Source organism: Bombina bombina, chromosome 11 (genome assembly GCF_027579735.1).
Source record: "Bombina bombina isolate aBomBom1 chromosome 11, aBomBom1.pri, whole genome shotgun sequence".
NCBI classification, from domain to species: domain Eukaryota; kingdom Metazoa; phylum Chordata; class Amphibia; order Anura; family Bombinatoridae; genus Bombina; species Bombina bombina.
This window is the reverse complement of record NC_069509.1, coordinates 169,446,311-169,472,968: the sequence shown is the minus strand read 5'-3', so window position 1 is coordinate 169,472,968 and position 26,658 is coordinate 169,446,311. Positions and strand designations below refer to the sequence as shown.

The window sequence follows — 26,658 nt, the reverse complement described above, 5'->3', positions numbered from 1 at the left end:
AAAAACCTATAGAAATAAACCTTACCTTAATGTGTGAAGTATCAGCATGATACTATACATCAGCCACAGCAGCACATGTCACTTCTTTGCTAGGAACAAGTTCCCTCTCACCCTGCACTAGAAGATGCTGCATGGGGGAGGGGCGTGTGTGCACCCACTTATTCTTCCCACTGACACCTTTCTACAAAGCACTGTTCCCCTAACAAACTTCAGTTAGTTGATCTTAGGGCCCCAGCAGGAAGAGCAGGGCTAAGAGGACCAGTAGACTGGATGCTGTCTGTCCAAGGCTGCATGGATACAGTGTGAGACGAGATACACAGCCTCAAGACTGAAGAGAGCAGAACAGATGCTCAAATCCTTACGTGCCTGCCGCTCCAGCTTTCTGCTGCATGCGCCTACAGTTAGCCCTACCCAGAAACAATCCCCACCACCAGAGCAGTTACCTGGTAACAGTGGTAACCCCAGCAGGACCTTTTCTGATGCAGTGGGATTGGCTGGATGCCGAGTTAGGGCTTAGCATTCAGTGCTGCTCAGTGCACATCTAAAACAGCACATGGCACTAGCTTGGCATGTCACATGACACCAGCATGGTCTGTCACCATTTCTCACAAATAAATATAAGAACTTTTGACTGTGACAGTATTAGGACTGACTGTGTGTGTCCCCCATGTCACATTTCATCAGCAGTCTGGCTTGAACCAAAAATTTGTTTTTTTCTAAAGGACTCTTGGGCCCCTCAACAAAGACTGGACCCAGGGCAGCTGCCCCTTTTTTGCCCTCTGTTAAAGACGGCCCTGCCTGGGACAATGCACGTCACAGACATTAGCATATATCCCCTCAATATGAGAGATATTAAAAGATAGTGCTCATATATATAAATTATAAAAACATGAAAATAAATATATTAGTGTCCTAAGAAACTTGAACAATACATGTCACAGACATTAGAAAGAAAACACCTCAATATGAGAGAGATTAATATATTTAGCCCCTATACATTTGAGCCCTATTGGTGATAAGAAATGTATGTATATCAGATACATGGAACAACACATGTCACATAATACTGAAAAACTATCTGTTACATTAGACAATACATGCTGAACGGATCAATTCACAAAATTATGAATTATACATCAAAATTACGCTGCAACCGACATGAGAAAAAAGTCTCTGTACTGAGAAAATCTCATTCTATAGTAAATAAAGAGGACAAAGATCACTATATAAATCTGTCCTCAACATATCTCATGTTGCAACAATAAATCTTGTATTAAGAATGTATTCCATCTTTAAACAGAGGCGCCACCGCTGAAAAATTAAACACACTGGCATGAAGAAACTAAACCACTTCCTCCTATACTATATTTGTTTAGTTATGTTTTGTATTTTATCAAAAATCTTTGACATTGTATACCTCTATCATTGTACCATAGCGTTACGGAATTTTGCGGCGCTATACAAATAAATGATAATAATAATAAACCTAAAAGCTTCATAGCAAACAAATGCCTCTAATTAGTTTTCAATTGTGCCTGCCCCCACTGAGGTATATAAAAGAGCAAGTGGCAAAAGTCCCCACCCTTAGCCGTTAAGCCCACCCTCACTGAGACCACAAGCCATAGAGGGATAAGGGAATCCAGGGACTTACCAGTCTTGCAGCTTTTTCAGCAGCCCCAGGTCTGATAGAAAAATCTTCATCCTGACAGGTACCTTAGAGCTTCAGCTGCAGGGCAGGAACAGTATCCCCGGTCTGACAGATCCAGACGACTTCTGACAGAGACCTGGACAGAAAGGAAAAGCAGAGCCAACCCTGGTTTTCCATATAGGGTTAGCATAAATTGTTGGAGGAGAAGCAAGGACTACCCTGCCGACCTCCAACAGCTAATAGCCACCATAATTCTTACTCAAAAGGATTACATGGACACAGCATTACCCCAAACCTTACTTGCAGGGAAACTACCCATTAAAGGATTAAAACGTAATTTTCTTGGGGGAATTTCCGGGCAGCGGCCATGATAGGTCGCACTTGTGCAAGCTGCTCCATCTTTCTAATGTAATCTATTTGATATCACCCTTTCCATGAAACATCTGAGACAGAGACTAACATAATATCTGCGTACTAAAGAAAAACTACCTAACGAGACCAAGATAGCTGCTGGCTTCAGAGCTTGGAGCTTCATTTGAAGTTGTGGCCTCCAACATCAGCCACGTGGAATACCCCCCGACAGGATGCTATTTGACTCCTGTCGTTAGCTAGCACCGTGAGTGCACCTACAACAATCTGACAAGCAAGTTGACAATTGGCAAAGGAGCCTTTTATAAACTGGTCGCCTCGCTATACAATGGAAATCGCAATCCGGACTGTTTTAGAGGAGGTAGGACGCCTTCTGAGTTTCCATTACTCACAATTCTGCATACAGCTAGAATCAGAATGGGGAACACTTTGTAATGATGCCGCTCACACTGTTTGCCTAGAAACGAGACAGGATCGTATGAGTGGCCTCCAACACGCAGCTGAAGTACCCTTGTATAAGTCGGGATCTAGCTATGAGGTAAAAGAAAGTGAACAATCAATCGAAATTCATGGGGACCAAGCACTTCCTATCCCTAAAGCCAATAACGGCACAACAACTTCTACAGATCAGCAAGAAGATATGAAATCCTCACCAAACCGATGCGAACTTTGCCTACTGCTGGATTCCTTCACTGCGAATACTAGAGAGGGCAAGATGAGAGACAGACTGGAAACCGCAGAAAACCATACCATCTGTGCTGGATCCCTCAGCTCAATCTCGTGAACAATTTGGGTCGCTACTGACACATCTCACCATGGCAGCTTGGTGTCGGATCAAAAAGGTTGGAGTCAGATGAACCAAATAAACTCTGTTTATTCCTCTAAACGCTGTATATGCCACACATATCCCTCAGAAGGATTGATGCTAACTTCAGTACAGAGGTGATATGACAGCCTAATCACATAGACTCGAAGCACCTAACTTCTAAAGTATTATGTTTTGTAGTTCAATCCTGCTCATTTAATATATGTTGCACTTTCTTTTTATTGTTTATAATCCAATATGGCATTTGAAGATCAGAACTGTTTTGGCGTATAGTATTAGGGGATATAAGTAATATTTGCACTTACTTAATTATTTTTTTATCTCTTATTTATTTTCTATACCGTCGCTGCATATCGACAGCTAATATATCTGTTAGACCCTCATTGCAGCTTTCCCTGCTCAACCCATTATAGTACTGCACAGTAGCCTTTTTTTAATTTTTTTTACGAGATGGGGTTGTTAAGTTCAAATTATAGAGGTCCTGATTATTTGCTGGTCTCCCACATATGTCCCCATTTGTGAAGTTCACTTATCCATAATCATTCTCTTATATTTTTGCTTAGTTTCATACTACCCATGTTCCCTATGAAGATTAATGCAAATTTCATCGCAGGGGTGGAGCCTTATTACGTAGAACTGAAGAAACTAACCCTCAAAAATGTTATGTTAAGAATCTTAAGTTACCTTTCTTAACATACGTTTCATTATCTATCAACCCCTGTGATTCAATATGGCTCTGAATGTATTATACGGTGAGATACGAGTAACATCTACATATGTTCCCTACCACGGCTTTATGACAATTTATGTACTTGATGGGTCTTTAAAACAATTATATGCGCCAAACACATTATATTACTGCACTGCAGTCCTACATGTAGTGGGGTTTTCACATGCTAAATGTATGCTTCCTGATACACATACAGCACAGAGGATCTATCTTTTACTAGTTATGTAATTGTCACTATACGATAATGTATTTTATTTGCTGTGTCTCCCTATGTGATCCGTCTGTTATACCTGTAGTGATCATATACTAAGTAAATAGTAATTATGTGAAATAGTTTTGTGAAAATGATTTTTTCCTATTTTATTTATAAACTGTATCACATGTTCTGGTTTAGCTCTGGTAATTAGAGTTGGACCGCCAGCGGGCCGAGGCAGAACAACACGTCCGGATCTTAACTAATACACGTAGTTCTACACATTGTTTGGAAACTACTCTCTCTAGTCACATTATATACAGTACAAGTCATCTTTTAGACCTAGATCTATATCACTGGGGAATTGCTGCAAACTGTAGGAATCTAGTTACAAACTTGAATATAAGCAGGTTCACATATGTACCAGACTCCTACCCACCCTCATTCGTGTGTCCTTTGATACATTACCCTAAGCTCCATTGCCCTAACCACACTGGGAGACAGATGTCTAGACATATATTACTTTCTATGTAATTATAGCTGATAAAACTAACTCGTTTTCTGAAAACCCTCCAACAATAAAAACTAGCTGTCAAATTTTATTTTTCTTCCCATTAAGCTATAAGCTACTCTTGAAGTAAACTCAGTTCGGTCATTGATGTTTGGACCCTTAGCCCGTTAGTACCTGGAGGCTCCTTTGCTAAACCATTAGATCACTATTATTAAATTGTTTTAAATAACAGTTAAAAGGGATTAAATCTGGTCATGTTTGCATGTTACAATCCCTAAGAGTTTGTTATGCCTGATATAAAACATTATAAAAATGAGGTTTATCATCTGAGATCCACAAGTGGTCTCCTTTGTTTGAAATAACCTTCTTTTATTTTAATACTTTTTTTTACCTTTTGGAGGTCCAAGTGTGGCCTATTGTGTCATTTAGAAGGTTTCTAGGTAATTAGCATCCTATGTATATAATGTTCACATGGTACACATATCATTAGCTTTGTGTTCCTTATCCTTTAGTTTTACTGTTTACATTGCTTGTAAAACTGATACCTTACTTCATGTGACATAAGAATTTACTTTTACGATGTTGTTTGCCTTTAAATGAACCATGAATAAAAAAAACCAAAAAAACAAAAACAATTTTCTTCAGACACCATCTTCGCACACCTCCATGATGTACAAAGGCAAAGAATGACTGGGGATTATGGAAAGTGGGAGGGATACCTAAAGCTTTTGCTGGGGTGTTCTTTGCCTACTCCTAGTAGCCAGGAGTTGAATTCCAACTAGTAATTAAAATGGATTTGTGGACTCTCCATGCCATTGGAAAGAAATGTCATCATTTAGACAGCATGTAGAATTAAAAAAAAATTCAAATCAGTTTTTTGTATTATTTTTTTTTATGTGGTCAAGGCTGGCGAAGAACAAAAGTGAATCAGCTAACAAGACAAGGACATTGCTAAATAGTTATTAAACTGTAAACGTGATTAATTTAAAGGTACACTAAAGTGAAAATTAAACTTTTATGATCATACAACTTTCCAGTTCAATTCCATTTTCAAAATTCACAGTCCCGTTATATTTACACTTTCTGAGGCACCAGCTCCTACTGAGCATGTGCAAGAAGTCATAGAATAAACGTATGTGCATTTTGTGATTGGCTAATAGCTGTCACATGATGCAATGGAAAGGGAAATTTAACTAACTTTGAATTTTGTATAAAAAACATAATTTATGCTTACCTGATAAATTTATTTCTCTTGTAGTGTATCCAGTCCACGGATCATCCATTACTTATGGAATATATTCTCCTTCCCAACAGGAAGTTGCAAGAGTCCACCCACAGCAAAGCTGCTATATAGCTCCTCCCCTAACTGCCATATTCAGTCATTCGACCGAAAACATGCAGAGAAAGGAAAAACCATAGGGTGCAGTGGTGACTGTAGTTCAAATGAAAAAATTACCTGCCTTAAAGTGACAGGGCGGGCCGTGGACTGGATACACTACAAGAGAAATAAATTTATCAGGTAAGCATAAATTATGTTTTCTCTTGTTAAGTGTATCCAGTCCACGGATCATCCATTACTTATGGAATACCAATACCAAAGCTAAAGTACACGGATGATGGGAGGGACAAGGCAGGTACTTAAACGGAAGGTACCACTGCCTGTAAAAAAAACCCTTTCTCCCAAAAATAGCCTCCGAAGAAGCAAGGTATCAAATTTGTTAAATTTGAAAAAGTATGAAGCGCAGACCAAGACTCCGTCTTGTAAATCTGTTCAACAGAAGCCACATTTAAAAAAGGCCCAAGTGAAAACCACAGCTCTAGTAGAATGATCTGTAATCCCTTCAGGAGGCTGCTGTCCAGCAGTCTCATAAGCTAAATGAATTATGCTTTTCAAACAAAAAGACAGAGAGGCTGCTGAAGTATTTTGACCTCTCCTCTGTCCAGAATAGACAACAAACAAGGTGAACGTTTGATGAAAACTGTAGTAGCTTGTAAGTAAAACTTTAAAGCACAAACCACGTCCAATATTGTGTAATAGACGTTCCTTCTTTGAGGAAGGATTAGGATACAAGCATGGAACAACTATCTCTTGAGTGATGTTCTTGTAAGATACCACCTTAGGAAAAAACCCAGGTTGGTACGCAGGACTACCTTATCCGTACAAAGGACCAGATAAGGAGAATCACATTGTAACACAGATAACTTGGAGACTCTACGACTCGAGGAAATAGCTACCCAAAAGGAAGATAAAGATTGATATCTATGGAACAAAAAAGGTTCAAACGGAACTTCTTGAAGAGCCTTAAGAACCAGGTTTAAGCTCCATGGTGGAGCAACAGTTTTAAACACAGGCTTGGATCTAACCAAAGCCTGACCAAATGCCTGAACGTCTAGAATACCTGCCAGACGCTGGTGCAAAAAAATAGACAGAGTAAAAAACTGTCCCTTTTAAGGAATTAGCTGACAACCCTTTTCTCAAAAACATCTTGGAGAAAAGATAATATCCTGGGAATCCAGGCTTTACTCCATGAGTAACCCTTGGATTCATAACAATCAGATATTTACACCATATCTATGTTCAATTTTCCTAGAGACAGGCTTTCATGTCTGTATTAAGGTATCAATGACTGACTCGGAGAAGCCATGCTTTGATAACATCAAGCGTTCAGTCTCCAGGCAGTCCATCTCAGATTGATTCTATTTAGATGGTTGAAAGGACCCTGAGGTAGAGGGACCTGTCTCAGAAGCAGAGACCGTGATGGAAAGGATGACATGTCCACCAGATCTGCATACCAGGTCCTGCGTGGCTACGCAGGCGCTGTCAAAAACACCAAAGCCCTCTCCTGCTTGGTCTTGACCTCCGGAGGAAATCCCACTCCCCCGGAAGAAAAGTCTGACGACTTAGAAAATCCACCTCCCAGTTCTCAACACCTGGGATATGGATAGCTGATAGACAAGAGTGAGTCTCTGTCCAGTGAATTATTGTAAGACTTCTAACATCGCTAGGGAACTTCTGTTCCCCCTTGATGGCTGATGTAAGCCACAGTCGTGTATATTGTCCGACTGAGTATGATGTACCTCAGAGTTGCTAACTGAGGCCAAGTCTGAAGAGAATGGAATATCACTCCCAGAATATTTATTAGAAGGAGAGTCTCCTCCTAAGTCCACTATCCCTGAGCCTTCAGGGAGTTCCAGACTGCATCCCAACCTAAAAGGCTGGCATCTATTGTAACAATTGTCCCATCTGACGTGCGGAAGGTCATACCCTTGGACAGATGGACCCGACATAGTCAGCAGAGAAGAGAATCTCTGGTCTCTTGGTCCAGGTTCAACAGGGGGACAAATCTGTGTAATCCCCGTTCCTCTGACTGAGCATGCATAGTTGCAGCGGTCTGAAATGTAGACGTGCAAACGGTACTATGTCCCTTGCCGCTACCATTAAGCCGATTTCATTCATGTACTGAGCCACCGAAGGGCGCGGATGGGATGAAAAACACGGCAGAAATTTAGAAACTTTGACAACCTGGACTCCGTCAGGTAAATTTTCATTTCTACAGAATCTATCAGAGTCCCTAGGAGGGAAACCCTTGAGATTGGGGATAGAGAACTCTTTCCTTGTTCACTTTCCACCCATGTGATCTCAGAAATGCCAGTACTACGTCCGTATGAGACTGGGCAATTTGGATGTTTGACGCCTGTATCAGGATGTCGTCTAACTAAGGGGCCACTTCTATGCCCCGCGGCCTAAGGACCGCCAAAGCGACCCCAGAACCTCCATAAAGATTCTTGGGGCTGTAGATATCCCAAAGGAAAGAGCTACAAACTGGTAATGCCTGTCTAGAAAGGCAAACCTGAAAAATGAAGGTGATCTTTATGCATCACAATGTGAGGATAAGCATCCTTCAAATCCATTGTAGTCCTCTATTGACTCTCCTGGATCATAGTTAAGATGGTACGAATAGTTAAAATCTTAAATGACGGAATTCTGAGGAATTTGTTTAAGATCTTTAGATCCAAAATAGGTCTGAAGGTTCCCTCTCCTTGGGAACCACAAACAGATTTGAGTAAAAACTCTGTCCCTGTTCCTCTCTTGGAACTGGATGGATCTCGTACACAATGTAAGAATGCCTCCTTCTTTATCTGGTTTGCAGATAATTGTGAAAGGCGAAATCTCCCCTTTTTTGGGGGGGGAATCTTTGAAATCCAGAAGATATCTCTGGGATATAAATTCCAATGCCTAGGGATCCTGGGCATCTCTTGCCCACGCTCGGGCGAAGAATGAAAGTCTGCCCCCTATAGGATCCGTTACCGGATAGGGGTCCGTTCCTTCATGCTGCCTTAGAGGCAGCAGCAGGCTCCTTGGCCTGCTTATCTTTGTTCCAGGTCCAATTGTCTCCAGACCGCCTTGGACTGAGCAAAAATTCCCTCTTGTTTTGCCTTAGAGGAAGTGGATGCCACACCTGCCCTGAAGTTTTAAAAGGCACGAAAATTAGACCTTTTTTGGCCCTTGATTCCTATCCTGAGGAAGGGCATGACCTTTTCCTCCAGTGATATAAGCAATAATCTCCTTCAAACCAGGCCCGAATAGGGTCTGCCCCTTGAAGGGAAGTTAAGTAGCTTATTTATTAAAGTCACGACAGCTGACCATGATATAAGCCATAGCGCTCTGCGCGCCAGTATAGTAAAAAACAGAATTCTTAGCCGTTAGTCTAGTCAAATGAACAAAGGCATCAGAAAACAAAGGAATTGGCTAGCATAAGCTTGTCAAATATATTCATCCAATGGAGTCGCTAACTGTAAAGCCTCATCAAGAGACTCAACCCAGAACGCCGCAGCAGCAGTGACAGAAGCAATGTATGCAAGGGGCTGCAGGATAAAACCCTGTTGAACAAACATTTTTTATCCATTGGATCTAAAAAGCACAACTGTCCTCGCCAGAGGTAGTGGTACGCTTAGCTAGAGTAGAAACTCTTCTCTCCACCTTAGGAACTGTCTGCCAGAAGTCCCGTGTGGTGGTAACTATTAGAAAACATTCTTCTAAAAAATAGGAGGGGAAGAGAACGGCACACCTGGTCTATCCCATTCCTTATTAAAAATTTTTTTAGTAAACCTCTTTAGGTATTGGAAAAACATCAGTACACACCGGCACTGCATATTATTTATCCAGTCTACACAATTTCTCTGGCCCTGCGATTGTACACATTCATTCAGAGCAGCCAAAGCCTCCCTGAGCAACAAGTGGAGGTTCTCAAGCATAAATTTTAAATGTAGAAATATCAGAATCAGGTTAAATCATCTTCCCTGAGTCAAAAAAATCACCCACAGACTAAGCATATTGTGAGGTAGTATCATACATGGTTCTTAAAGCGTCTGTATGCTCTGTATCTACCCCCAGAGCTATCTGCTTTCCTTTAATTTCAGGTAGTCTGACTAATACTGCTGCCAGAGTATTATTCACCACCTTTGCCATGTCTTGTAAAATAAAAGCTATGGACGCCCTTGATGTACTTGGCGCCATTTGAGCGTGAGTCCCTGAAGCGGGAGTCGAAGGGTCTAACACGTGGGGAGAGTTAATTGGCATAACTTTCCCCTCGACAGAATCCCCTGGTAAAATAAACGCTATGGGTGCCCTTGATGTACTTGGCGCCATTTGAGCGTGAGTCCCTAAAGCGGGAGTCAAAAGGTCTGACACGTGGGGAGAGTTAGTCGGCATAACTACCCCCACGACAGAATCCTCTTGTGATAATGTTTTTAAAGACAAAAAATGATCTTTATTGTTTAACATGAAATCAGTACATCTGGTACACATTCTAAGATGGGGTTCCACCATGGCTTTAAAACATAATGAACACAGAGCTTCCTCTATGTCAGACATGTTAGCACAGACTAATAATGAGACTAATAAGCTTGGAAAACACTTTAAATCAAGTTAACAAGCAAATATATAAAACGTTACTGTGCCTTTAAGAGAAACAAATTTTGTCAAAATTTGAAAAACAGTGAAAAAAGGCAGTAAAACAAACGAAATTTTTACAGTACATGTAATAAGGTAACAGAGCATTGCACCCACTTGCAAATGGATGATTAAAAACAGACACAACAAAACTGCCACAGCAGAGCTGTGGATTACCTTCCCTATAAACGATTTTGGAAGTCTTTTTAGCCCTTTAGAAATGTCCTGTAGTATTCATGGGACTGCTGAGGGAATCTGGATAATTCATTTTGTAATTTTAACTGCGCAAAAAAGCGCTAAATTAGGCCCCTCCCACTCATATTACAACAGTGGGAAGCTTCAGTTAACTGTTTCTATGCAAAATTTAAGCCAGCCATGTGGAAAAAACTTAGGCCCCAATAAGTTTTATCACCAAACATATGTTAAAAAACGATTAAACATGCCAGCAAACGTTTTAAAACACATTTTTACAAGAGTATGTATCTCTATTAATAAGCCTGATACCAGTCGCTTTTACTGCATTTAAGGCTATACCAACATTACAGTGTTATCACCAATGTACGTTAAAAAATGATTAAACATGCCAGCAAACGTTTTAAAACACATTTTTATAAGAGTATGTATCTCTATTAATAAGCCTGATACCAGTCGCTATCGCTGCATTTAAGGCTTTACTTACATTACTTCGGTATCAGCAGTATTTTCTTAGTCAATTCCATTCCTAGAAAAATATTTTACTGCACATACCTTATCTGCAGGAAAACTTGCACGCCATTCCCCCTCTGAAGTACCTCACTCCTCAGAATGTGTGAGAACAGCAAATGGATCTCAGTTACGTCTGCTAAGATCATACAAAAACGCAGGCAGATTCTTCTTCCAAATACTGCCTGAGATAAACAGCACACTCCGGTGCCATTTAAAAATAACAAACTTTTGATTGAAGAATAAACTAAGTATAAAACACCACAGACTCTCACAACCTCCTATCTATGTTGAGGCTTGCAAGAGAATGACTGAATATGGCAGTTAGGGGAGGAGCTATATAGCAGCTTTGCTGTGGGTGGACTCTTGCAACTTCCTGTTGGGAAGGAGAATATATTCCATAAGTAATGGATGATCCGTGGACTGGATACACTTAACAAGAGAAATATCTAATACTCATTTGAAATTCACATTAAGAGGACATTTGAAATTCACATCTAGCGGACTTGATCGCTGTAGCGATCATGTCAGCCAGACATTGATAAATGCCGACAGCATACACTATCTGCATTTATCATTGCACAAGCAGTTCTGGTGAACTGCTTGTGCAATGCCGCCCACTGCAGATTTGTGGCCAATCGAATGCTAGCAGGGGGTGCCAATCAATTGGGTGGATTGCTGTCCGCCGCTTCAGAGCAGGCGGACAGGTTGAGGAGCAGCGGTCTTAAGACTGCTGCTTCTTAACTCCTGTTTCCAGCGAGCCTGAAGGCTCACGGGGAAACAGGGGTATACAGCCCTGTTTGGGCCGTGATAAATCGGCCCCTAAGTGCCTTTCATTGTATTTTTATTATGCATTTGTAGATTCTGCAATTCTTCTGTATGTAGTGGTCCTTTAACGCCTTTCCTGCCTCAATAGTGTAAATTTGAACTTTTAGAAGACTTTCCCACCATAATGGTTTTAACCACACAAACAAATAAACTATTTATTCTTGCATGTATAAATATCTGTTACACCCTTCTTACTAGGTAATTAAGCAAGTGTATTTGTACCAAATGTTTTAAATGTAGGTAGTATATACAGTTATATTAAATTCATTAAAATAACTAATTGTAACTAAAAAAGAAAATATAAGTAAGTTTCTTTTCAGACATTAATGTGGAACTAAGTCAACTGCACCATTAGTGACCAACAACGCACTTAAAAAAGTCCAAGAATGTTCTCAGTAACGAGTGGTCTGTTGTCTTGTCTACACTTGGATTTTTATCCCTTAAGAAATAAATGTTAAGTTTTAAACACTGATTTCTATGAAGCTTCCATGGAACTATAGTATCTATTGTTATTTGCTTTCGGAACATATCGCTGATGCCAGGAAGTGATGTCACATGACTTGCAGCGGAATGCTGAACACTGCTAGCGGTTTTCTTTATTCCCTGCAAAGGGAGTGCCGAATTGGATACAAATTGGGGCGGGCACCACATCAGGACAAGTCTGTGAAAGTGGAGCTTGGTGGCTAGATTTGACCTAAAGCGAATCTTCACTGCTATAGCGGCTGGGTGAGTGACATTTTTACTGAGGAACATTGTAAACATAAAGTTCTCAGCACACTATTCACTCACCTACCACTTGCAGATACTAAGTTGCTTATACTGTTGTTTTATACATTAAAGGGATAGGAAAGTCAAAATTAAACTTGCACGATTCCGATAGAGCATATCATTTTAAGACACTTTTTAATTCACTTCTATTTTTAAATGTGTTCCGTTCTCTTGGTATCCCTTGTTGAAAAAGAATACGCACATATCCTACACTAGTGGAAGCTAGCTGCTGATTGGTGCCTGCACACATTTGTCTCTAACTAGAAGTGTTCAGCTAGCTGCCAGTAGAGCAACGCTGTTCCTTCAGCAAAGAATAACAAGAGAATGAAGCAAATTTGATCATAGAAGTAAATTGGAAAGTTGTTTAAAATGGTATGTTCTATCCAAATGATGAAAGAAAATGTTGGGGTTTCCTGTCCTTTTAAGAAGGAACTGTGTACTGTGACTATTTATATGCTTGATATATCAGTCTTTAAAGGTGGTAGCTTACCAGCAAGCTCACTGCCTTCCAAGGACGCACCTCTATAGTCAGCTTTCTGCTTTTCTTCTACAAGAAACCTGTTGTAACAGAAATACAATTAGAGCAAACAGACACCTCAAATACCCATGTAAGCCTCAATTTAAATTAATACTTTTTTTTCTTTACTTTAGAATACAAACAACACTGATGTGAATGAAATCTGTAGAAATAACTATCACAATGTAATTATGATCAACAAGGCAATCAAGTGTATAAGTCCCTAAATAAATAAAATAAAATAAAATATGGTACATTCATAATGCTACAAGTCTCATATTTTATATGAAAATAATGTCTGAAAAGAGAACAAACACATGCTCCTTTTTCTTATTTTACACAATTCCAACAGAAAAACAAACTTTATGCTTACCTGATAAATTTCTTTCTTTCCTGGCATGGAGAGTCCACAAATCCATTCTAATTACTAGTGGGAATTTAACTCGTGGCCACCAGGAGGAGGCAAAGAACACCCCAGCAGAGCTGTTAAGTATTACTCCTACTTCCCACAAGCCCCCAGTCATTCAGCTGAAGGAATATGGAAAGAGAAGATGACACAAGGGTATAGAGGTGCCTCAGGTTTATACAAAAAAAGCTGACTTAAATCAAATTAAGGGCGGGTTGTGGACACTCCATTCCAGGAAAGAAAGAAATTTATCAGGTAAGTATAAATTTTGTTTTCTATCCAATGGCATGGAGAGTCCACAAATCCATTCAAATTACTAGTGGGAACCAATACCCAAGATAGAGGACACAGAATGGAAGGGCGGGAGAACAAGACAGGCGGACCTAAACAGAAGGCACCACCGCTTGAAGAACTTTCCTCCCAAAGGAAGCCTCAGCTGAGGCAAACGTATAAAATTTGTAGAATTTGGAAAAGGTATGCAATGAGGACCAAGTGGCAGCCTTGCGGATTTGTTCCACAGAAACTTCATTTTAGAAGGCCCAGGAAGAAGAGACAGCCCTAGTGGAATGAGCCATAATTCTCTCAGGAGGCTGTTGTCCAGCTGTCTCGTAAGCCAACTGGATAACACTTCTTAACCAGAGAGAAAGAGAAGAAGAAGTGGCCTTCTGACCCTTACACTTACCAGAGAAAACAACGAACAGGGCAATAGATTGTCAAAAATCTTTAGTTGCTTGAAGATAACATTTTAGAACACACACAACATCCAGGTTATGCAACATGCGTTCCTTCTGAGAAGATGGATTAGGACAAAAGGAAGGAACAACAATTTCCTGATTGATGTTGCAATCCGACACTACCTTAGGAAGAAATCCCAACTTAGTACGAAGGATCGCCTTATCCGCATGAAAAATAAGGTAAGGTGAATCACACTGCAGAGTCAAAAGCTCAGAAACTCTGCGAGCAGAAGAAATAGCAAAGAGAAATAAAATTTTCGAAGATAACAACTTAAAGGGACACTGAACCCAAATTTTTTCTTTTGTGATTCCGATAGAGCATGAAATTTTAACAACTTTCTAATTTACTCCTATTATCAAATTTTCTTAATTTGCTTGGTATCTTTATTTGAAATGCAAGAATGTAAGTTTAGATGCCAGCCCATTTTTTATGAACAACCTGGGTTGTCCTTGCTAATTGGTGGATAAATTAATCCACCAATAAAAAAGTGCTGTCCAGAGTTCTGAACCTAAAAAAAAGCTTAGAGATGCCTTCTTTTTCAAATAAAGATAGCAAGAGAACGAAGAAAAATTGATAATAGGAGTAAATTGGAAAAGTTGCTTAAAATTGCATGCTCTATCTGAATCACGAAAGAAAAAATTTGAGTTTAGTGTCTCTTTAATATCAACCGAATGTATAGGCTCAAACTGAGCCTGCTGTAAAACTCTAAGAACAAGGTTAAGACTCCATGGAGGAGCAACAGGTTTAAACACAGGCTTGATTCTGACCAAGGCCTGAACAAAAGATTGAACACCTGGCAGATCTGCCAGACATTTAAGTAAAAGAATAGACAGTGTAAAAATCTGACCCTTCAGAGTACTGACTGACAAAACTTTCTCCATGCAATCCTGAAAAAAAGACAAAATTTGGGGGATCCTCACCCGACTCCAAGAGAAACCCTTCGATTCGCACCAATAAAGGTATTTGCGTCATACCTTATGGTAAAATTTGTGAGTAACAGGTTTACAAGCCTGAAGCATGGTATCAATGACCTTCTCAGAAAACCCATGCTTAGCCAAGATTAGGCGTTTAATCTCCAAGCAGTCAGCTTCAGAGAATCTAGATTTGGGTGGAGGAAGGGACCCTGAAGTAGAAGGTCCTTCCTCAAAGGCAACCTCCAAGGGGGAAGAGATGACATCTTTACCAGATCCGCGAACCAGATCCTGTGAGGCCAGGCAGGAACTATTAGAATCTTCGACGCCCCCTCTCCTGCTTGATACAAGCAATTATTCGAGGAAGGAGAGCAAACGGAGGAAACAGGTACGGTAGATCGAAGTCCCAGGGAACTGCAAGAGCGTTGATCAGAGCTGCTTGATGATCTCTTGATCTTGACCTGTACCTTGGAAGCTTGGCGTTTAGATGAGACACCATCAGATCAAACTCTGGAACCCCCATCTGAGGATTATCATTGTGAATAAATCCGGATGTAGAGCCCACTCCCCAGGATGAAAGGTCTGCCTGCTCAGAAAATCTGCTTCCCAGTTGTCCACCCCTGGGATGTGGATGGCAGAGAGGAGACGATTGTGAGATCTGCCCCTTGGAGAATGCGAGTTACCTCCTTCATAGCTAAGGAACTACGAGTTCCTCCCTGGTGGTTAATATATGCCACCAAGGTGATGTCCGATTGGAATCTGATAAACCGGACCAAACTTAGTTGAGGCCAAGCTGTTAGAGCATTGAAGATTGCTCTCAACTCTAGGATGTTTATTGGGAGAGAAGACTCCTCTTGAGTCCAAAGACCCTGAGCCTTTAAAGAACCCCAAACTGCTCCCCAGCCCGACAGGCTGGCATCTGTGGTTACAATCACCCAGGGTGGTCTCAGGAAGCATTGAGAGAGATCTGAGTGGTCTCTGTTCCATTGTCTGAGCATGCATAACTGTAGAGGTCTCAGATGTAAAAGAGCAAAAGGATTAATGTCCATGGAAGCAACCATTAGACCAATTACTTCCATACACTGAGCCACTGATGGACGGATAAAGAACTGAAGTGAAAGACAAGAAGCAAGAAGTTTGGATTTTCTGACATCCGTCATAAAAATCTTCATGGACAGAGAGTCTATGATCGTCCCCAAAAAGCATACCCTGGTGTCTGGCACCAGGGAACTCTTTTTCAGATTTACTTTTCACCCGTGGGAATGAAGAATAGACAACAGAGAGTCTGTATGGGATTTTGATAAATGAAAAGATGGCGCCTGAACCATGACGTCGTCCAGGTATGGCACCACCGCTATACCCTGAGATCTGACCACCGCCAAAAGGGCCCATAGAACCTTTGTAAATATCCGAGGAGCCATGGCAAGGCCGAAGGGAAGGGCAAAAAATTGGAAGTGTTTGTCTAAAAAGGCAAACCACAGAAATTGGTGATGTTCCCTGTGAATAGGAACATGAAGATAAGCGTCCTTCAGGTCTATGGTAGTCATAAACTGACCCTCCTGAATCAAGGGTAGAATGGAATGTATAGTCTCCATCTTGAAGGACGGAACCTTTAGAAATTTGTTGAGACACTTGAGGTCCAATATGGGACGGAAAGTTCCCTCCTTTTTGGGAACCACAAAAACGTTTAAATAGAATCCTTGGCCTTGTTCTGCTACAGGAATTGGGACAATCACTCCCAGAGAAGATAGGTCTTTTACACAGCTTAAGAAGGCCTCTCTCTTCACCTGGTTTGCAGATAACCTTGACAGGATAAATCTGCCCCTGGGGGGTAATGACTTGAACCCTATCCTGTACCCCTGGGATACTACTTCCAAGGGACATCGCCGATCCAAGCCTGCCGAAAGAAGGAAAGCCTGCGCCCTACTTGATCCAAAACTGGATCGGGGGCAGCCCCTTCATGCTGACTTAGATTTAGAGGAAGGTTTCTTGGATTGTTTCCCCTTATTCCAAGGTTGACTGGACCACCATGAAGTCCTAGATTGTTTTCCGGCTTGGAAGAAGAGGAGGAAGGCTTTTGTCCGTTGAAGTTGCAAAAGGAACGAAAATTAGAATTCTGGCAACCCTTGAGGTAGGAAAGATCCCTTTCCACCAGTAACTTCCTTGAAAAATCTCCCAATTAAGAGATATAAAAGTCCCAAGTAATGCTCACAGAGAAATTAACCTCAAAAGTGCTAAGACCTTCAAACCTAGAAAGGGGGTAGCACTTACCTATGGATCCGGCTGCAGGGCAGGAACAGCTTCTTAGGTGTATAAGATTCACCAACTTCTCACAGGGACCTGTAGAGAAAAAACAGAGTAACAAACCCTAGATTTCTATAAAAGGGGTAGCACTGATGTTAGAAATTAAGCAAGGACCACCTCGCCACCTTCTAACTGCTAACAGCCACCATTACTCTTACTAAAGAGAATTACAAGGACACAGCATAGCCCCAATCCTTGCTTGCAGAGAAAAGTACCCATAAAAGGATTAAATATCTTCAGACACCATCTTCGCACATCCTCCCAATGTATAAGGCAAAGAATGACTGGGGGCTTATTGGAAGTAGGAGTGATAATTAACAGCTCTGCTGGGGTGTTCTTTGCCTCCTCCTGGTGGCCAGGAGTTGAATTCCCACTAGTAATTAGAATGGATTTGTGGACTCTCCATGCCATTGGAAAGAAATGTAATTTTAAACAACTTTCCAATATACTTAGTTTATCTAATTTGCTTCATTCTCTTGGTATCCTTGTTTGAAGGAACAGCTATGCACTGCTGGGAGCTATCTGAAGACATCTGGTGAACCAATGAATAGAGGCATTTTTGTTCAGCCATCAATCGGCAGCTAGGTGCCAGTAATGCATTGCAGCTCCTGAGCCTACCTATATATGCTTTTCAACTAAGGATACCAAGAGAATGAAGCAATTTAGATAATAGAAGCAAATTATAAAGTTGTTTAAAATCATACGATCGGCCTGTATCATTAAAGAAAAAAATGTTGGGTTTTATGTTCCTTTAAATTAATTGAATGGAGCATGACATTTTAAACAACTTTCCAATTTACTTCTGTTACCAATTTTGCTTAGTCCTCTTGCTATCCTTTGTTAAAGAGTAATCCTAGGTGAGCTCAGGAGTGTGCACGTGTCTAGCCAACTGGCAAGTGTTTGTAACTTTTTTTTTAGCAATGTTATACATAGATAGAAACAGTGCTGCCATAGACTGCTATAGGCACATGCACACTCCTGAGCTCCTATCAGCCTTCCTATATTTACTTTTCAACAAAGGATACAAAAAGAACAAAGCTAATTTGATAATAAAAAAAACCCTGTAAAACACACATTTCTTACTATTTGTGTTTAACACTTTGTTCCGCTTACATTTTATAGGTAATTAAAGCTGTTTTACTAATTCTAATGCAACTCTTCTAACGGAATGGAATGTCTTTGAAAAATAACCAGAAAGTCTCCCCATCTGCCACAATAAATTTTTCTCTTGTGAATTCTGATGTTTTGGAATGGGAACTACTGATCTACTATTTTATTAATATGTAGCAGGAAATAAAGTGATGCTAAGGGGCCTATTTATCAAGCCGTCAACCGCAAATACGCTGGAATTCCGCAGCGTAATTGTGGCGAGCCTGATTCCCCTTATTTATCAAAGCCTACAGACCGGCAAAAGTAGAATTTTGTGACGTAACATACGATCCGCTGGTCTCAGTCCGACACAGATCGATGGTTACGTCATTACAGACTGAAATACTTTTGCTACTACCAGGTACGCTCGGTACTATTCCGGCCCAGCGTACCTGGTTTTCAATCCGCCGCCCTGGAGGCGGCAGATGCCATAGGAATCAATGGGAGTCTGAAAGCAGCGAAAGCTCATGTTCGCTGCTGCCCGATATCCCATTGATTCCTATGGTATAATAAAAGTTACGTTTACACCTAACACCCTAACATATACCCCGAGTCTAAACACCCCTAATCTGCCGCCCCCTACATTATACTTATTAACCCCTAATCTGCCGCCCCGAAACCGCCGCCACCTACATAAAAGTATTAACCCTTATCCCGCCGCTCCTGGAGCCTACCGCAACTAAATAAAGTTATTAACCCCTAAACCCCTGACCTCCCACATCAGTACCACTTACTAAACATATTAACCCCTAAACCGCCAGCCCCCCACATCGCCATGAACTAAATTAACCTATTAACCCCTAAACCTAACAACTCGCTAACTTTATATTAAATATTAACTCATCCCTATCTTATAATAAATTTAAACTTATCTTTAGATTTAAATTAAACTATATTAAACTATTAATTAATCTACCCTAACTTTTATAATAAAATTACATTAAACTATTAATTAACCTACCCTATTATAATAAAAATACATTAAACTATATTAAATTAATGATTAATCCAACCTATCTTTTAAACTAAAAGTAAAATCAAACTATATTAAAATAAAAATTAATCTAACCTAACTTTTATACTAAAATTACATAAAACTACAAATTAAATTAAATATATTATATATTTAAACACCTAACCCTACTCAAATAATTTAAATCTACACTACAAAATTACAAAGTTACAAAAAACTAAGTTACAAAAAATAACAAACACTAAGTTACACAAAAAAAAATAAACACTAAGTTACAAAAAATAAAAAAGAAATTATCAAAGCTTTAAACTAATTACACCTAATCTAAGGGCCCTACGAAAATAAAAAAGCCCCCCAAAATAAAAAAAAACCTAGCCTACAATAAACTACAAATAGCCCTTAAAAGGTCCTTTTGCGGGGCATTGCCCCAAAGTAATCAGCTCTTTTACCTGTAAAAAAATACAAATACCCCCCCAACAGTAAAACCCACCACCCACACAACCAACCCCCAAATAAAACCCTAACTAAAAAAACCTAAGCTCCCCATTGCCCTGAAAAGGGAATTTGGATGGGCATTGTCCTTAAAAGGGCATTTAGCTCTTTTACATCCCAAAACCCTAATCTAAAAATTAAAACCCACCAATAAACCCTTAAAAAATCCTAACACTAACCCCTGAAGATCGACTTACAGTTTTGAAGATCCGACATTCATCCTCCAAGAAGCCGGGAGAAGTCTTCAACGAAGCGGCAAGAAGTCCTCCAAAAAGCCGGCCGAAGTCTTCATCCAAGCCTGCAGAAGTCTTCACCCAGACGGCATCTTCTATCTTCATCCATCCGGCGCGGAGCGGGTCCATCTTCAAGACATCCGACGCGGAGCATCCTCTTCTTCCGACGGACTAACGACGAATGAAGGTTCCTTTAAATGACGTAATCCAAGATGGCGTCCCTTAGATTCCGATTGGCTGATAGAATTTTATCAGCCAATTGGAATTAAGGTTGAAAAAACCCTATTGGCTGTTGCAATCACTTAGTTTTTTGCAACTTTGTAATTTTGTAGTGTAGATTTAAATTATTTGAATAGGGTTAGGTGTTTAAATATATAATATATTTAATTTGTAGTTTTATGTAATTTTAGTATAAAAGTTAGGTTAGATTAATTTTTATTTTAATATAGTTTAATGTAATTTTAGTTTATTAATAGTTTAATGTAATTTTATTATAATAGTTAGGGTAGATTAATTAATAGTTTTATATAGTTTAATGTAATTTTAAAGGTAAGTTTAAATTTATTATAAGATAGGGATGAGTTAATATTTAATATAAAGTTAGCGGGTTGTTAGGTTTAGGGGTTAATTTAGTTTATGGCGATGTGGGGGGCTGGCGGTTTAGGGGTTAATACATGTATTTAGTTTCGGTGGGCTCCGGGAGCGGCAGGATAGGGGTTAATAAGTTTATTAGAGTGGTGGTGGGCTCCGGGAGCGGCGGTTTAGGGGTTAATAAGTTTATTTAGTTGCGGCGGGGTAGGGGTTAAACATTTTAGTATAGTGTGGGTGTTTAGTGACAGTATACAAATAAATCTGGGAAAAAGCCTAAGAGCAGCGAGATCGATGACTGTTAGTTAACAACAGTCCGCTGCTCATCGCCCCGTACTTGGTGCACGGCTTTTTGACAGCTTTTTTGTTAAATATGGAGAGCATATTCAGGTCCGCGGCAGCGATGTTAGGCGATGTCAGGCGACCACATTGGTGCCGGCGAATGCAGCACAGTTGATGGCTTGATAAGTAGGCCCCTAAATCTGCTCTGCAATATATAAATCTTAATGAAGACCGGGGGAGATACTTACCGGAAGGATCTTGCTTGTGATATGTAGTGACGCGCTTTCCTTATTTCTTTACAAAGGATTTTTAAATCGTCCCCTTCAAATACTGGAAGAACTGGATCCTTTAGAGAAAATTAAGAAAATGAGAAACGTATATGGGAACTGCACAAAAAATAACACTTGGTTTTTCAATTTACCATAAAAATACATTGTGCTGTAAATGTCAGATTATTAAGTAACTTATTTATGATTTAAAGGGACGTAAGCTTGAAAAATCCACAGCTGTGTGTTTTAGTCTTACTAAGAAGCAGTTTGCAAACAAATTAATTTTACAAAGGTGTTTCATTAAAAGTTCCGGCTGCTTCAGAGATAAATATAAAAGTCAATATGGCCACCACTGCCACGGTGGAAGGCACATACACATATTGCTAGTGCCACTGATGGGGTGTTGCATGCTGTTGCCGTTACTCAGATGATATGTGGATAGTGGAGACTGGAGAGTATACCTGCAACCCAGCATACAGAAATATAGATGGCAGACTGCATGCATTTACATCAAAAGCTGTCACTGAAGCAGTAAATCTCTTGCCAGAAGAATTTTTGCAAAATGCAAATAGTTTGCTCACTGCTTTTGCGGTTACTGTTCTTCTGCAAAATGTAAACAATTGAAAATAAGATTTTAAAAAAGTTTTTAATTTACTTCTGTAGTCAAATGTACTTCACTCTCTTGGTATCCTTTGTTAAAGAGCATACATAGGTACGCTGAGAAGCATCATTGGACTACTGGGAGCTTACTGTTGAATAGTGGCTGCACATAAATGTCTCCAGTCATTGTCTCAACAGATGTGATCAGTTAGCTCCCAGTAGTGTCTTGCAAGTCTGGAACAGAATTTAACTGTGTTCATTCACCCCTTTGCAGTTGTTAAAAACACAGTTATATACAAACAACAGTGCAAAAACAACAGACACACACACACACACATACACACAAAGACAGACACATACAGACACACATATACACACACACATAGAGACACACACACATACACAGACACACACACACACATAAACACAAACACACACATACTCACACCACACAAGCACACACATAAACACAAACAGATAAGCACATACACACCAGCACAGAAGCAAATGCAGACACACACACACACACATAAACAGACAGACACACACAAACACACACAGACACACACACATAAACACAAACACATACACACACCACACAAACACAGACATACACACACACATACTCACACCACACAGACACACACATAAACACAAACAGATAAGCACATACACACCAGCACAGAAGCAAATGCAGACACACACACACATAAACACAGACACACAGAAACATACACACACCACACAAACAAACGCAGACATACACACACATATACAAACACACATACGCGCACACACACACACATACACACACAGATACAAACACACACAGATACAACAACACACATACGCACACACTCATACACATACATACACACACGTATAAATGGGTAGTATTAGAATTGTATTGTTCATTGTATTATAAATACATACATCTTCATCTGTGAATCCCTCAGTTAACATTCTGTGAGCAACAAAGAGTCCGTCTTTATCTGCATGACAAGCATGGTACCGCCCCCCTGAGAACGCAGACAGCGTCTTTAGAAATGCCGTACCGTGTCTGTTTAAAAAAGATGCAGCAATGAGAGTTTCAGTGTTTAAACAGCTTATTCTTGCGTCACAGGAGTCGCTTTGCTTACGTACTTATTGGTGGTATTAAAGGAAATGGTGTGGATTTTAATATTATAGGATTTCAGAAGACTTTCAGCAGCCATAATATTGTAACTAGCATCGGCCTTCCCATCCGAGAGGAGATACAGCCCTTGCACATCTGGGATCTCAAACCCTTTCTGAAAGTAAACACAAAAAGAACGTGAGTGAATGATGAAACAGATTTGATTTGTTCCTTAAAGGGACACTGAACCCAAATTTTTTCTTTCGTGATTCAGATAGAGCATGAAATTTTAAGCAACTTTCTAATTTACTCCCATTATCAATTTTTCTTTATTCTCTTGGTATCTTTATTTGAAATGCAAGAATGTAAGTTTAGATGCCGGCCCATTTTTGGCGAACAACCTGGGTTGTCCTTGCTGATTGGTGGATAAATTCATCCACCAATAAAAAAGTGCTGTCCAGAGTCCTGAACCCAAAAAAAAAAGCTTAGATGCCTTCTTTTTCATATAAAGATAACAAGTGAACAAAGAAAAATTGATAATAGGAGTAAATTAGAAAGTTGCTTAAAATTGCATGCTCTATCTGAATCATGAAATAAAAAATTTGGGTTCAGTGTCCCTTTAATTAGTTAAAAACACGAGTACACTTCTGATACCTACAAGCAGAAAATTGCTGAAACTAAAATGTAAAGTGACATAAAAGTCATGATTCAGACAGAGCATGAAATTTTAAACAACTATTCAATTTACTTCTATTATCTAATTTGTTGAAAAGCATACCTAGGTAGATTTAGGAGCAGCATTACTGGGAGCTAGCTGCTGCGTGTTCACTGCACATATATGCTTCTTGTCATTGGCTCACCGGAGGTGTTCAGCTAGCTCCCAGTAGTGCATTGCTGCTAGTTCAACACAATATATAAAAAGAATGAAGGAAATGTGATAATAGACATGAGAAGTTGTTTAAAATTGTTTGTTCTGTCTGAATCATGAAAGAAATATTTTACACAAACTGCTTAATTATGAATAGTAAAAAAAACTTAAAGGGACAGTGCACGCTTATATTTTCTCCCCTTTAATTTGTTCCTAATTATCCATCTTACCTACTGAAGTGTATACAATTGTTAACAAATAACTCCTTCACCTTTATTTTCTCATTTGAAATAGCTTTAAGCAAGAAGGTTTAGATAAAATAATGCTTCCAGTGTGTGTGTGTGTGGGGGGCTGTGACTGAGGAGTACCAAAACGTTAATTTTCCATTGATCTATGTATTGGTCTTAGAGTAAACAGTAATAAAGAAGATAAAGTGTAATTAATTAGACAGATAAGATATTGAGGTATTCTCACCCTACAAGATCAGCCCATTGTATTGCGTTGTGGTTTCAGTTCACAGAAAAGCTATTTCATATACAAAAATATAGTTAAAGAATATTTTCCTATACATTTAAAACTCTGCAGCTGCAATTAAAGAAATAGTCTAGTCAGAATTAAAATTGCATGATTCAGATAGAGCAGCAGTTTTAAGCAAATTTCTAATTTACTCCTATTACCAAATTTTCTTCACTCTCTTGTTATCTTTATTTGAAAAAGTAGGAATGTAGTCATAGGAGCCGGCCCATTTTTGGTTCAGACCTGGGTAACACTTTCTGATTGGTGTCTAAATGTAGCCACCAATCAGCAAGTGCTACCCAGGTTTTAAACCAAAAATGGTCCGGCTTCTAAGCTTACATTCAAATAAAGATACCAAGAGAACGAAGACAAATTGATAATAGGAGTAAATTAGAAAGTTGCTTAAAATTGTTGCTCTATCTGAATTATGCAAGTTTAATTTTGACTAGACTATCCCTTTAATTGGAAACACGTTAAGGAGAAACCAATTGTACAGTACACTGCCCCTTTATTTATTTATTTGTCTGCTCTTTGTCCCACAGATGGACTGGGATGCATCCAATAGGAGGCAGAACTCGAACCCTGCAACATGTTACATAGTGATTGCTTGATCAGTGCAAGAGCTTATTTATAGCTGTTCTTCTTAAAGGGATGTTAAACAGTCAGTTTCAATGTTGTATTAAAAAAGCACTAAGCAGTTGCTATTTAATTATTATTCATCCATTTAAATGGATTTTACTTTTTTTTATTTTTTTTTACACTACGTGTGCTTCCTGTCATAGCCCTACAAGGAGGAGGAGCCTGTGCAGGAAGGTTTATCTTAGCATGATGGCATAAAACTTCTAGTGAATAGACTAGATAACAGGGAGTCAGATTTGCTCAGGTGCAGAACTGACTGAAAAAAAACTTAGGTTTTCAAAATCCTCTGCTCTTAAAACATCCTCTGCTCTTAAATGGGGCTACACTGGTAATGTCTGAGTGCTAATTGTGCAAGAAAAAAAGTAAGTTATTTGCTTTTTTTACACAATCGTTTTCTTTTTATATTTAGTTTGATTTAACATATTTGTTTTTAACAAAGGAGCACCGTTTAATATCCCATTATCTGGCCACAATAAAGGGAAATATATAAAAATGTGGTGCTATATAGGTCTGATATTTGTTCCTCTTCCTCCAGATTGGCTGCAGTGTCCTCATCGTACATAAAAAACCTCTTACGGTTGTGTAAAAATTGTACTTTGTCCCACACTCCCTGGAGAATCAAAAAAGCAAGTTCTGTAACCTGTAAATGCTGCAAATTAAATAGATGGCTTGGTCAATTTGTTCCCCGGATAACAGATTTTGCTTTTTTTGGTGTCTGTAGGGAGTGTGGGGGGAAAACCCCACAATTTATACAGAAAAGCAAATTGTGTTTAGTAGGATTTGCAAAACGTTAAAATTGCGATTAAGAAAATGGCGGCACTACATGATTTTGAACCATTTTCTTTGTGACGTTGATATATGCAATTAGAGTAAAAATAAGTGAAAAATAAAATAAAGCAAAAACCATTTCCTGACTGTTGTTGCAGCACAATGTCGTACAGTATGAGTCACAGACTAACCTGTAATGCATGAAACGTGCAGGTATTACCGCAAGGCTTTAGCCGCGACAGCCACTGTACGGCATCATGACAAGCTTCGTCTGTGCCTTCCACTAGACAGTCCTGCCACGATTCCATGCTTTCTGAAAAGCTGATCATATTAAACCTGCACAATGTTAACAAAAGGAATGTTTATTATCCAGGAATGATTTGTCAACATTGTCTGAAAGCTCTCTATATCAGTAGATAATCAATGAATCCCAATCATATTTAACTGCTTTTGTTCCCCTGACTGGCAAGATTTCCATTTTGTTTCTACCAAATGTGCAGAGCTATAATGTTTTTCCTATTCGCAAAATCTAACCTCAGTTCTTAACCGTAATCCTAACATCACCCTTAAAGGGACAGTCTACTCAAACATTTTTATTATTTAAAAAGATAGATAATCCCTTTATTACCCATTCCCCAGTTTTGCATAACGAAAACTGTTCTATTAATATACTTTTTACCTTGTATCTAAGACTCTGCAGACTGCCCCCTTATCTCAGTTCTTTGACAGACTTGCATTTTAGCCAATCAGTGCTGACTCATAAATA

General features: G+C 39.4%; 1 protein-coding gene across 1 annotated transcript in view; it reads right to left on the bottom strand.

Moving 5' to 3' along the window:
* The window catches only part of VWA3A (von Willebrand factor A domain containing 3A), a 147,692-nt gene that overhangs the window by 9,554 nt on the left and 111,480 nt on the right, over positions 1-26,658 (bottom strand). Inside the window, exons 28-32 of the mRNA XM_053695138.1 lie at positions 26,084-26,228; positions 23,131-23,276; positions 22,921-23,047; positions 21,367-21,464; positions 13,019-13,086 (exon numbers count right to left, since the gene is read on the bottom strand). Of these exons, the coding sequence (XP_053551113.1) occupies positions 13,019-13,086; positions 21,367-21,464; positions 22,921-23,047; positions 23,131-23,276; positions 26,084-26,228 (584 nt within the window). The remainder of the gene's footprint in view (positions 1-13,018; positions 13,087-21,366; positions 21,465-22,920; positions 23,048-23,130; positions 23,277-26,083; positions 26,229-26,658) is intronic.